The 14,083-nt window shown below is 44.4% G+C and overlaps 1 protein-coding gene across 4 annotated transcripts in view; it reads left to right on the forward strand.

Moving 5' to 3' along the window:
* The first annotated feature begins 395 nt into the window (after positions 1 to 395).
* The window catches only part of SFMBT2 (Scm like with four mbt domains 2), a 114,179-nt gene continuing 100,491 nt past the window's right edge, over positions 396 to 14,083 (forward strand). For 3 of the 4 annotated variants that reach the window (XR_008206236.1, XM_052680970.1, XM_052680973.1), the window contains exons 1-2: positions 396 to 493; positions 13,392 to 13,561. Coding sequence is in view for 2 of the 4 variants with exons in the window: in XM_052680970.1 (XP_052536930.1) it covers positions 13,456 to 13,561 (106 nt within the window). In the remaining 2 variants the exon portion in view is untranslated. Of the gene's footprint in view, positions 494 to 13,391; positions 13,562 to 14,083 lie in introns of those variants that run through there. The other variant, XM_052680971.1, reaches the window with a different exon arrangement.

Here is a 14,083-nt window from a genome sequence, read left to right on the forward strand (position 1 = left end):
TCCCCTATCGCTGTATCCCCATGCTCCCCGAAAGTTTCTTTGCCACACAAAATCAGCCACCAAACCCAAGCGAAAAGATTGCGAGGAGGAGCGGGGAGGGAAAAATCAGAGCAGATTTCCCTCTACGCTGAAGGCTCCGATGGCTTTTCGGCGTTTTCTCGCTCAAAATTGCGTGCACGGAGAGACCGCGCTGCCCCGCACCGCTGCCCCGGCGGCACCGCACTGATGCTGACTGCCACAGGGGGAGGATGCGCGGATTTATTTTTAAGTTCTATTTTCTTTTGTTTTTTGAAACTGCTGAAAAAGGTCACTGAAGGAGTTGGCTGCTTAAAAAAAAAAAAAAAAAAAAAAAGCCCTAAAAAGAGCGGCAGGCATGCGCACTGCGCGGATGCCATATTGGAATGAGTCTGCCGCGGGTGCGGGCGGAGGGACGGGTCGGCTCCGCGCAGCGGAAAAAAAAATAACTAAAAAAATAAATCCCAAACTTGCTCAGGTAAGTGCCGCACCCTGCGGCTCCCTTGCGGTCTCCCTGCTGGCATTTTTCTTTATTTTATTTATTATTATTTTTGTGGGGGAGGAGGAGGAGGGAGCCGCTTCTTATCCAAGGTTTATTAATTTTTTTTTTTTTTTGACAAAAAAAAAAAAAAAAAAAAAGCGCAGGGGAGATGGCAGCGCGGCTGGGAATTGTGCTCGCGGTGGAGTTGTTGTGAAGTGTTTGCGGGGCCGCTGGAGCGCAGCCCCGGCCGAGCCGCTCGGTACCTGCGCTCGGGGCTGCGGCTGCCGCTCCCCGCCGCTGTCCTTCCGCGGCTCCGCGAGCGCGATTCACCGCGGGCGTACGGAGCTTTCTTTCTTTCTTTCTTTTCTTTTTTTTTTTTTCTTTTCTTTTTTTCTTTTTTTCTTTTTTTTTTTTCCCTGTCGTGCTGTAGATGCGCTCAGTTCTTTTCTTTCTTCTTCTTCTTCTTTTTTTTTTTTCTTTCTTTTTCCTTTCTTTTGCTTTTCCTCTCTCTCGTTTTGTTTTTCCTCTTTACCATCTGTCTTCATGGTGCTTCCCTGCTACGTTCTCACGCGACCTCCTTTTACATTCACTAGGCTGATGATTGCATGCCTCGGAAAGAGTTATTTTGGGTGTGCGAGTGCCTTTCTTCTGAATCTGCAAAAGGGGGGGGGGGGGGGGGGGAAGAGAGCCGAGCTGCCTCAAATAACGGGGAAGAAAGAAAAGAAAGAAAAGAAAGCAATCGGCTGTGCCAAAACGTGCAGCCTGATCGCTACATATTTCCCCGTAGCGCTCCCGAACTGCGGTAAATGAATATTTATAAAGCTTGTCGGCTCAACATGGCGGATTAAGGTGTCTTTTAAAAGCTGAAAATAAACATTTTGGGGGGGTTAGGGGGGTGAAGGAGAGAAGCGAGGTGCCACACGTCTGGTTCAACTCTCTTTTATTGCTCGGAGAGGTGCGCTGGAGAATTCAATGCGGAGGCAGAGGGATGGGCTCCGTCCTCGGGTCTCTCCCCCCCCCCCCCCCCCCCCTCCGCAGGACTTAGGGGTGGGAAAAGTACGGGGGTTTGTGTGTGCTGGGAGGAAACCACGAGAAGGAGCACCCAGACTTCGGAGCGTGGCCGGTTTGCTTTCGGATGCCAAAATTGCAGATATGCCATGAAAGAGGGAGGGAAAAAAGAAAATGCCGAGAGATGTAGCGATGATTTATTTTGCATTAGCAGTAGACATGTCGTGGGATGAGATGTCCTGGTGGAGCTGTCAAACCTTTCCTAGACAATCAGCGGGGATGTGCTTCTTTCCCCCTCTGCTATTGTGCAAAAATGCTCAGAAATTGCTGTGCACTGAAATTTGGGCTGACAAGTAAGTGTTGTAGCGAGCATCTCTTCTACAGAAAGACCCTAAAAAGCCCGCAGTGATGGAGGGGAGGCGAATCGCAGCTTTTGCAAAGCAAAATGAGAGTTGGCGAGGAGTTTGCAGGGAGTTGTTTATGCCCTTTCCTCTGCTTTTTGCAAAAGCATTTTTCAGGGGAGCGGAGGAGTGAAGCTGACTCGGGAGAAACTTCCTTGTTCCAGTGCAGGGAGTGTTTTACTGCTGCTCAGGGATTGCTGTTTCGTTGCTGCAAGATGTTCACTTTGGAACATCAATGTTTTGCAGCTGTGGGAGGTGATGGGAAGCTCCAGCATCTCAGTGCCCAGGCAGGGGTGGAGGAACAGAGAAGACCCAGGGAGGAAGATGCCCTTCCACCTTTTGGGGATGTTCTTCAGAAACCCAACATGCTGGAGAGTGGAGGTGGTGTTTGCCCACCTTATTGTGCAGGTTGAGTTTTTGGCTTCCCACAGGGCTCTGCTCCATCTCCCATCCCATTTTTCCCCTCTTTCCAGCCTCCATTCCCTGCCTGGACCAGGTTGCGCTGCTCAGCACTGAGCTGATAGGGCAGAGATGGCAAAGGGGAAGAGGAGGGAGAAAGATTGTTATCTGTTATCAAACTATCTGAAAATATCTTTCATATAGGCAGAAGGACTGAGGTTGCAAAATCCAGGAGCACTGGTGGAGTGGTGGGATTTTCTGTGTGGTGGGAAGGGATGGAGCCATTGCAAAATGGAAAGCAGTTCCTTCATCTTCCTTCTCTGCTCTCCACATCCCCATGGGCACTGCTTTTTGGGTGAAATGACTCAGCTCTACTCTGGGGTGTTGCTGCATTCAATCATTCAATCCCCTCCTCCCCCCCTCCTCCCCCCCCTCCTCCCCCCCTCCCCCCTCCCCCCTTTTCTTTTTTTTTAATGTATTTGCATTGGAGGATTCTGCTTATATAAGGAAAAGAAACAGAACTAAAGAAAAACAGCTTAAAATGGCATTTCCCTTTGCAAACTGCACTTTCTGAGGGGAGCACTTTGCTTTGCATAGCACTGCTCTGGTGCAGCCTGCACCCCATTTGTGTTGGTGTACAACCTCCACTCTCAGCTCCTTGCCAGGGCAGTGGATAAGGGAGGTTTGCTCCTTGGGTTTAGGACCGTAGATCAGGGGAGCAAGGATGCAAGTGGCTTCCCCCCCACCTTTTTTTTTCCCGTCTACAACAGATTACGGAAGGAAGGAAGGAAAATAGTCTCACAACTCTAATAACTTCAGTGCTTATAAGGGATTAGATCCCGATAACTCCTCTGATAAGATGGAGGCTCAGTGTAATCTGTTACTAAGAGAAAATCTAAAAGCTATTTAAATAGATACAGCAAAAAGCCATCAGGCAACTAGTAGATTGTAAGTCACGAGGAAATACATCTTTGCTGATTTTAGGGAACAGAATAGTAGATGCATTATAAGCAAGCTGAGAAAACACAGATATTCAACAGATGTTCTAAAGGATTCTGCAGAGGTGGAGTGTAACACAGCTGTAAGACCATCTGTAGAAAGCAGTACGTAGCTGTGATTATGAGTGATAATTGGCTGGACAGACAGCTGATGTTTTAATGCAGCATTTATTAAAACTTTATGCTGGTATTGTTGGAAATAGAATAAATATTGCAAGTGTCAACTGTTTAGTCTATGGATACTTCTCCCTGCTGGGCTTGTGCTATTCCAAGTGTGCTTCTGATCCACTCAATACACATATGTATTTTGAGTCACTTTTTCAGGTCACTGCAGCCATAGCATAATAGGAGAGTACAGCAGGGTGTGTGTGGTGGTATCCTGATGGCAGAGAAGGTGCTGTCTTGTTTATTCAGGGGCTTTTTGCTGGCTAAATTCATGTTGATGTGGGAAGAGGGGATCTCAGGTGGTGCTCGTGGCTGAAGGATTTGGCTGGTGCCTGCTTGTGTCCGAGTGACAAAGGAAAGCATTTGAGAAAGCAGTAGGAATCGAGGCACATAGCTAGAATGTAGAGAAGGAGCTGGAAGTGCATTTCTGAAGCTGCGCAGAGAATCATAGAACCATTAAGGTTGGAAAAGACCACAAGGGTCATGTAGTCCCCCATCAACCCATCACTGCCGTGCCCACTGAACCATGTCCCTCAGTGCCACATCTGCCCTCTTCGTGAGAAAATGATGTGAGAACCAGGGGGGCACATTTCAGATCACCTGAGGCCAATGGAGATGTTGGAGTCTTCTATTACTGTGTGTGTGGACAGTGCAGAGGGCGTCATCACTCAGTGCTGAAAACGGAGCACTGCTGCTGTTGTTAACAGTTACGCTATTTGCAATACAGCAGAGGAAGAGTGGTCAGAAGCTGGAATGGGCTGCCCAGGGAGGTGGTAGAGCCACTGTCCCTGAAACATTGAGCATTCAAGGAACATTTGGATTAAGGGACGTGGTTTTGTGGGGGAATGCAGGTGGTCACGGGACGGTTGGACTGGATGATCTTGGTGATGCTACGATTTGATGAAACACTGAGTTTGTTTTATTGCTGTAACATGATAGTCCTTGGAAGCAGTTATTTTGGGATTAGAGTGGCTGACGGTACCTTGTCAGTAGTTGAATCTCATTGTTTCAAACGGTCTGTTGATCTTTGCATGATAGTCATCTCTGATGAAATCGCTTCAATCCATCCAACAGGTTTTCTGCCAGAAGATTTACATTAGATTTGTGTTCTGTATGTTATGTATCACTCTTACCAGGATTAAAAATGTTTGGGTTGCGGTGCAGGGGGTTGAAGTGATGCGAGCAGAAGACTATCTGGCATTTAAAAACTCACAAAAAAGTTTATTTTGAGATTGGCCTCTTGCAAATACAGCATTCTAGAGAAGGTTTGGAGAGTGTGTTCACAGTTACTCCGCTTTTATGAATCAGAAGCGTTTGTTCTAAAATTAAGCAGCAATAAAAAGGCACACAAAAATCCCCAAATGAAGCTGTTCTTGACAACTGATCAAGAGATTGTTCTGAGTAGGTGTGAAGCTTAAAAAAAAGCTATGTGTAGAACCTGTGCTATTTTTACTTGCATTCATGATTCTTGCCTTCATGATTAATGCTCTTAACATCACTGGGCAGCTACCATGAGGAACTTCTAATTGCTTGGGCCAAGTCCTGAGATCCAGTTCGAATAAAAATTAAGGAAAAGGTCTGTGTTTATTCCTCTTTTCTTGGAGAAGAGGGCTGCAGTTAGCCAGTGTAACTGTGACTTGCAGGGCTCTAGGTTATAATGTGTGCTGGAATTTGGTTCTGGATAGATTTTGGCAGGGGCTGCTGGCTGCCCTCTGGTCCCCTGGGGGAAAGGAAGGAGGTGTCAAGAGATGTCTGTGAGGGATGCAGCTTATTTTTTGGCAGATCCTCCCAGCCAATGAAGCTTCTTTCTGGATATTGAATGTTGAGAAGGGTGTAAACACCTGTAGGACCAAAACCAAGCACTGGTCAGCTCTGCAGTGTAAATGAACAAAGCAGGATCTGACCTAAAGTGTCATTTTTACTATGTGGTGTTAGATGGTGGATGTTCCTTGGATTCCAGTTTTTGTCGCAGTTTTCTTTGGAAAATGGCTCTGACTGCTGTGTGGCACTGCAGTATAAAGGCAGAATTCACTGCCCTCAGTGATGGGAGTTTGGGCTGGTGGGAGATTTGAGTTTGGCCCTAAATTAAGCCCATAAATCAACATGTTATATGACTCTGGTGACGTGGCTGATCCACAAATCCTTTGTGAAGGTCTGAGTGGTGCCAAATGAGAAATTCTGGTATGATAAACAGCTGTAAGCACTCAAGTTGCCCATCTAAAAGGCTTCCTTATTTCAAGCAAGAAGGTAGAAGGGGCATTGCAGACAGCTGACTGTATTCTTCCCTACAGATTTTTTTTTTTTTTTTTCCTGTTGTAAAGGTTAGATATTAGGAAGTTTTTCACACACAGTGGTGACACACTGGAATGGGTTGCTCAAGGAGGTTGTGGATGCCCCATCCCTGGAGGCATTCAAGGCCGGGTTGATGTGGCTCTGGGCAGCCTGGTCTGGTGGTTGGCAACCCTGCACGTAGCAGGGCATTGAAACTAAATGATCTTTGAGGTCCTTTTCAACCTAGGACATTTTATGATTCTATGAAAGGATGCTGGGGATATCAACTGTCTTCTTCAGGGCACTTACTCAGCTTTATCTTAAAACAGGCCATGCTCCCAAAGCCACTAGTTTTCAGTGGGTCTTTAGCATGTGTGGAAATGCACACCATAGGAGGACCAAATTAATGAGTCAGGGAGATGATGACAACTCCCTAGCAGGTGACAGAGCAGCTCAAAGTGACAAAGGTGAGTACGTGGTGACCTTCCTCTCCTTGTCCTGGCACCTTATGCTGACATTATGATGCATGCGAAGAAAGTATAAAATATCAGTGCTCTGGCAGGAAGGAATTTTGCTGCTGCTTGGAATGAGCATAAATAATGTAAGCACAGTGGAGGGGAAAGGCATATGCTCAACTTCCTGGCTGTTGGCAGCAGTGTAGTGGGATGGTTTGAAACAGGTTTGACAGATCCTGTCATCAACACCTGAAGTTGGGGTGCTCCCCACCAGAGTCTAATGCGGAATAATTCCATCTCAGAAAGACTGGTGAGGCATTGGCACAGGGTGCCTAGGGAGGTGGTGAAGTCAGTGTCCCTGAAAGTGTTCAAGAACAGGGTGCTTGTGATGCTGAGGGATGTGGTTTAGTGGGTGTGGTGGGGATGGGTTAATGGTTAGACTGGATGATCTGAGTGGTCTTTTCCAACTCTAATGATTCGGTGATAATTTTACAAGTTTGGTCTAGTCTTTAGGGAAGTCCATGGCAGGGGTTTGCTTTAAGTCTTCTCTGTATCTTTAGCTGCACTTGAGTGTAGGGTAGCTAAGAGTGCAATGAGTACCTAAGCCAGACATTGGTGTGCTTGCCTGTCACTTTTTTTTTTTTCTTGCCTAATGCTGCAGGGGTTTTCATTGTAAACAACTTACTTGCTCTAATTAGGTTTATTTTACTTTGTGTTGCCTTATCTCACTGCCATTTATCTTTGCGTGTCTCCTGGATTCTGTTACGTGCCGGGTGGAGGGATGAGAAAATTGCTTTGTGAAACAGGTCTTCGTCCGTTGCCTTGAAAGCATGAGGCATTTGGCACCAGGGCAAGTAGGAAGGAGTGCAGTGACCTGCTGAGTTACAGAGGGAAGTCACCTCCTCACGTAATCCCTTTCCACACGGTCATAGAATCGTTAAGGGTGGGAAAGATGATTTAAGATCACCTGGTCCAACCATCGACTCACCTCCACCGTGCCCACTAAACCATGACTCTCATTGCCACATCTCCCCTTTCCTTGAGCACGTCCAGGGGTGGTAGCTTTGCACCAGGTGTCTTCAGAGCTTAGCCTCCACCCTTTTTCCCCTTCAGGATGGTTGACCAGACCAGATGATTCCGTTCTCTGTTTTTTGGCTTGTTTTCCCTCCAGAGGGAAAAGTTTATTTTCTGTGGTGCTAGACAGGTGATAAATCTATAAAGAAACATGCTCAAGTTCAAGAGCAGAAGGATTGGCCCTATTGAGTGGTTGGAGAGGAAGGGATCTACAGGGCTTGTGCAAACCATCTTTTACCCAGGGACAGGGTTTAGCTCTACTGGGATGTTCTTCTGGACAGGTATCATCCTGACCCCTCCAGAGATGTTTTGTGCCCTTCCTGCATTCATTGCATTCATTATTAGTGATTTTCTTCCTGGTACCCTCCTGCAGTTTAAATCCAAATCTTCCCATTCTATCCGCCAAAAAGTGTGGAAAACAGGTTATTTTCATTCTTATTTTCAACTTTTTTTTTTTTTTTTTTTTTTTTTTTTTTTAATATATTTGAATATTGTGAACGCTTTTTGCTTCTCTGGGTAAGAGTTTGTTTCTTCCACTCCAGAATACATCTGCACCGATACAGCACTGTTCAAAACAGTGAGTTGCCCCTAATAAAGTCCTGTGGGGTATTCAGTATGAAGGAGAAATTGTCACTTCATATAAATGAAAACATTTGGTGAGGGAACCCCTCAAATAAGTAAAGGGACAGGAATTGGGAAGAAGTGATCCTTAAAAGGATTCCAACTGGTACTTTGTCTGAGAAGGGAGACAGGGTCTTTCTCTAGGAGGTGAAAGCTGTTCCTTGATGTGTTCAATAGCCTTTCTGAACGAGCCTCCGTTTGCATTGTGCAGATGCTCAGGGGGTGTAAATATTGTGGCAGGCTGCCACTATCCATCCTTCATGAAGTGTGGTTTTATTTAGGAACCTCTGCCTGGAGGAGCAGCCTTTCTTCTCTGCCACGGCTGTAGTCCTGAGCATCCTCATGTTAAAGGAGTTGGGTGATGGGCAGCATTGCCTGTCAGCTAGCTTTTTGGGGAAGCTGAAGACTGAATGTGTGTCTTGTGTTGCCTACATGCTTTTGGGGGATGGTCTCTGAGCATTGAAAAAGGTCACCTGCATTGTTTAAAGCAAAGACTGGAGATAGGGACTTTTAGACTTGAGAGAAAATGCTGTTGACTTGACCTGAGTTGTAAAAATTGGAGGTTGTGTGTTGTGATTTGCAGTGGGGTTACAGGGAGTCTAACATTTACTGAGGCTGGGATGCTCTGGGATGTACATATCTCCACACTAAAGGCAATGATGGCAACCAGAAGAGCCACAGGGGTGTTCAAACAGACACCCAATGAGGAGTGAATCCCAAAGAGGGAAATGATGCTTTGGACAAGAATCTTTTAGGGCAGGAGTTGATTCCTGTATGCTTTGACTGTGCAGTGATGCCTGATTGTGTATTGTGACCCGTGGGTGAGAAGATGCCTCGATGAATCACCTGAGTGGGGAGAGCCTAATTCAAGATGAGTTTTGAAGTGTCTGGACTGAGAGGCTCAGCACCAAATGCTGCAGTTTCCTGATGGCTGGTCTGGTCTCAGTTCTTGTTCAAACTAGTTTTCTTGATTGCTTTGCAGTGGGTTTTTCCACTCGTAGCGTGCAAAAAGCTTGAAGGCTGCAAAGGCTGCATGAAGTCATAGGATCATTTGTGTTGAAAGGGACTCTTAAAGGTCATCTAGTCCAACTCCTCTGCAGTGAACAGGAGCACCTACAGCTCAGTCAGTTTACTCAGAGCTCCATCCAGCTTGATCTTGAATGTCCCCAGGAATTGGACATCTACCATCTTTTTGGGCAACCTGTTCCTTTCGTCGCCCTGTTGTAGGAAAAACATCTTCCTTATATCCAATCTAAATCTCCTGTGTTAGTTTGAAACCATTTCTTCTTGTCCTATCACAATAGACTCTGCTGAAGAGTCTAAAATGACACATGATGGTGGTTAGCTTTGAGAGATCATTCACTAGCAGTTATTTTTGGATCTCCCCCATATTCCACTTCAGTCAACTCAAATGGGGAAAGAGATGCAGATTCCTTACATCCTGATGTATCTAGGGGTGAAGCCAGTGTTACTGAACATTGGAGGAGGCAGGAGCCAGATCCATGGGAAAACAGTGGTATTTGTACTTTTCTACCTTTCAGGCCTCCACAGTACGCTGACATAATTGATGCACATAAATTATCCAGATAGGGAATTTCAAGGATATAGGGTTGTTGGTTGTTGTTTATTTTTATTTTTTTTTTGCATCCTCTGTTCTGATAGCTTGCCTTTTTAGTATGTCAGTCCCTATTAATTAACCTTGTTTTGAAGGAAGTTCAGTTTCTAAGGAGTCACTCCAACAGATGATCCTGGGGTGCTGGATTTGTGTGTGCATGGGGTCCCTCTCCCTGCAGGAGCTTATTCCAAAGGAAAGAAAAAGGAGGAGGAGTGTACAGGAGATGAGAACTGTAGAATGATGTGACAAAGCCAACGCAGGCAGTTACTCAAAGAGCCAATATTGATAGAGATGACAAGGCAGCATGTTTGAGATAATGATGCAGCTAAGACTGACAGCTGTGGGAAGAAGCAAATAAAAGAAGTTCCCTTTTTATATTGGCTGCCTTTTTCCGCCTGTGAATTAGAAGTCTGGATGTGAATTAAGTACCAGGGGAATGGGAGCTGCGTGGGGAAAGCATCAGACCGGTTTGAACCACCAAATGAATAAGGGATCTCAAAGCAGGGGATTTTTTCTTCCTTCTTTCAGTTGCATTTCATAATCAGTTTCTTTTTGCTGCTGCTCCATTGTAGTGTCACCTTCAGTGGTTTTTGCTGCTTTTTCCCATTCCCTAGTTGACAAGCTGGCCACGTGGCTCGTGGTCCTTAATTTGAGATGCACAGACATACAGAAATGAGGGAATTGCACTGTATGTTGCTTGTTTAGTGTTGTTGATGCAGGCCAGTTAGCATGCTGCTGTTAACAGTATGGCTGGAGACTTTGTTTGAGGTGTTAATTAGCAGCAATTAGTAGGGTATTAGTTTCTCCCTTCTTATGTCAGCTTTCTTTGCTAGTTAGTTGTATCAACAGGAGGCTCAGTTATCTGGAAGCTTATGTTTGCATAGGAGTTTTGTCAACTTGTTGCGTTGTGTTGGGTAGATACATAAATGCTTTCCTACCATAAATTGTGAAGTAGATATTCCGAATATAAGAAGACATGTAGCTCAAAACAGAGTTGTCCATAGCTGAAACAGCAAACCTGAGATCATAGAATCACTGAAGTTGGAAAAGGTCTACGAAATCATCCAGTCCAACCATTCACCTATCGCCAGTAGCTCTCACTAAATCATATCCCAGCACAGCATCTAGACGTTCCCTGAACACCTCCAGGGTCGGTGACTCCACCACCTCCCTGGGCAGCCCATTCCAGCTCCTGATCACTCTTTTGGAAAAGTAGTATTTCCTAACATCCAGCCTCAATCTCCCCTGGGACAACCTGAGGCCGTTCCCTCTTGTCCAGTCGCTAGTTACATGAGAGCAGAGGCTGACCCCCAGCTCACTGCAGCCTGCAGGAGGTGCGTTTCTCCCTTTCAGTCTAGGTGGACTTGATCTCAGTCCCAGATGTGGCTGTTGGCAGGTTCATGCTGATTTTCTCATCTATTTCCCATTTCTGACAGGCAATTCCCAGTCTCAGGGGAATGGGCCCTTCTTGTGGATCTGGTGGCAGATCTGGGGTTTAGCTGTGTAAAAAATGGCATTGTTTGAATGGACATCTTCAGCTTCCTATCAGTTTGTGACTTTACCCAGTCAGCATCGTGGGAACATTACAGAGTTTAACTAAGATACTAAGTAGCTTATCTTTCCTCTCAGTGTTTGTATTGTTGCCCCTGAGTTTTGTTTAAAATGATAAATTGTTGTGCTTAAATTGATTTCTCTCTGTTCTTTAAAATTCTTTTTCAGTAGATCCAGATTATCATTCATTGCTGTTTGATCTTAGACAGAAATGAAAACAGCTAAATCTACCCAAAACTTAGCTTCAGCTGACACTTCCGCTTCTCTCACATTGAAGAAGCTTGACGTAAAATTCTGATGCTTAGCCAATTAATTATTAATGGTGTTTATTGAAGTATTCTCTACTGAAAGATAAGTGTGTTTTTGACTTACAATAGACCGATTGCTTCTAGTTTCATAGTTAATTGAAAGTTAATATACACTGAGGATGAGTGATACATATGTTATTAGGTTATCTGCACTTTAAGTACTCATAGTATATAATGTACTTAATTCATTAGCAAGTCTTGCATCAACGAAGAATAAAGATGAAGTGGTTAGTGTCCATTGCAGTGAGGAAGTGATCAGTATTATTTATTGTGTGTTCCAAGAATACTGAGCACTTTGCAAATATACTGCACTGAATCAATTTACAATCTCCTCTTCGGGGGGGAAAAAAAAAAAAAAAAAAAAGTAGGTATATATTTACTTTGTTAAAAGGTTCTTTAGGAGTGAGGAACACAAACCACTGGTGGAGGTCTAACTTTGCTCAAACCATCTTCTGCTGAGTGCTGTACCACCTTTGCTTCTACCAGCGATGCTTCGTGAAGCGTGCATGGTTTTAGCACAGCTTAATTGCCAGCACAACAGTGCTGTTGTGATTGCTCTGGCATACAGTCCTATCATGACTCAGTGAATGAAAATCACCCTTACACGTTATGTGGTCTTTATCTTTTTCAGTTCCTTCTGTACCTTCTCATGTGTCTGTTTTTCCCTCGAGTTTCGTTGGAACAACCTTAAAAACTGAGGATGAAAAATCTATGACAAAGCACTCTCCCTCTTTCTATTTTATGACCACCGTATTTGGTCTTCCTGAATATCTTCCTGAGTAGTAAAAGTTGAAAAAAAATCCCATAATATTTTTACACTCTTATTACCTCCTGCTTTGCATGGACTCTGGCAGTAAGAGTATTATTATTTCCTACTTTTAGTCATGCTTCTTGCAGAGCATTTGGTGTTGGTGCTGCCAGCAGAGTCCTCTCTGTCATCTGAGTCTTGGAGGCATCCACTAATAAGCAGGACCAGTCCTCTGTATCCTATGTTCTGGACACACGCCTTCCTCACCATCTGTCTTCACTGCAGCATCTCTGGTATGACTAGCTGGTTCCCTCTGCGCCTGTAAGCCGAGCTCTTAGTTTCTCTTTTCCAGTCCTCCCTTGACACCTTGTAATTCATCGTCACCACGAGTTTTACTGAAAAGTTCACTTTTTTTTAAATCTACTTTTAAATGTGTATCTCTGGGTATTGCTTGTCCGATGGCTTACTCTGGCTGGAGATACAGTTCTCGATCTCATGTCTGATTCAAGATCTAGTCAGTGTTGTGTTCCCTTTCTCACGCATTTTGTGGTTTTATTATGCTGCTTTTGAAACAGTTTTAAAGCAGAAGAATCTCCTCTGCCATCACAACCCGATCTACACCTGACTTAATGTTTTCTACTCTAGGTGGCACTAAATGGTGCAGTTACCTTAAATTTGCCTTCAGAAAGCAGTTGAAGCACTATTTTATTTCACTATCTACTTTATAAATGCTTAACTTCATTTTCTAGAGGTTCTTCCAGTCTCTCCCAAGTATTCTCCTTTAGAAACCTGGAAAATATTTCTGAAATGAGGTATTTCCATTGCTAACACTGTGTGAGTTATGTTGGAAGTCAAAGACTGGACTTGGAAGGTGACTGAGTTGGCCTTTCTTGGATGCCTTTTTTTGTCAAGGATTGTGCATCTCTATCAGTTGTTCTCATTTCTCAGCTGGTAACACAGGGCTCTGGTCTGAACTTTGGGATGTGGATTCTTTGTGTTGAATATTGTGGATGTTATTACCACATTGTCATCTCTCTGTTGTTATTATTGTGATATAATGTAGTATGAAATAATATTGACATAAAGTGTAATATCTTATGATAGTGTTGCCACTTAGAGGTGATATCCTCTGTTGTGGTCTTTCTTCCAAAAGTGGCTTCATTTTGGAAGAGAGAGCAAGATCAAGGAGCTGTGATCAAATATTATAACGTGAAACCTACGAGAAGTGGCTGAGTGTTGGCGTAAGTACAACAAATCACTCATTTTTTCTTTTCCATTTAGTTTGTGCCCTAGGAACTCTCTGCTGCAGGATGAATTAGGAAAAGAAGGACTGTTTCTCTGAACCATGGACGCAAGAGCATCTTTCATCACTACCATGCAAGAGAGCCAGCATCTATCCCCAGAGAAGGGGCAGGGACTGGCCAATGGTGATGGGGAGCAATTTGATTCAGGTGAGCTCTCCTTTTCTCTTGTAGGTTTCCTGCATGTCACAGTCTTCCAGATGACTGCTTTAGGGAAGGTGGCAGCTGTTTACTGGGTGGCGTTAGGGTTGGATACCTTGATGGCCATTTTTTGAGTCTTGTGGATTGGGGAAGGGTGTGTGTCCCATATTGTGGAGAGCCCAGGTGGATCCGTGATTGATAAGTTGGGGAAATTTTGACTTTTGGAGGTTTTCTAAGGTATGTTCTAACTACTTTAAATGAAAAGCAGTGGAAAACCTTTCCCGGGGCATCATATTGTGTTCTTCCTGTCCACCCACACACTCTGTATTTTATTTTACTCTCTTTTGATTAAAGAAAGGAAATGAATGTTCAGAAATTACGGTATTTCTCCTTTGTTTTGACCTTTATCTTTGTTCCTTCAGATTATTATTTTTTGTATTACTTCAGATGAGAGGGCATCACAAATGTCATCCCAGCCAGCAGAGAGCTGGTTGCATGTTGTCCTTGTGCACATGAGTATGACTGCTCTGA

This window comes from Tympanuchus pallidicinctus, unplaced genomic scaffold (genome assembly GCF_026119805.1).
Source record: "Tympanuchus pallidicinctus isolate F22 unplaced genomic scaffold, pur_lepc_1.0 scaffold19, whole genome shotgun sequence".
Lineage (NCBI taxonomy): Eukaryota > Metazoa > Chordata > Aves > Galliformes > Phasianidae > Tympanuchus > Tympanuchus pallidicinctus.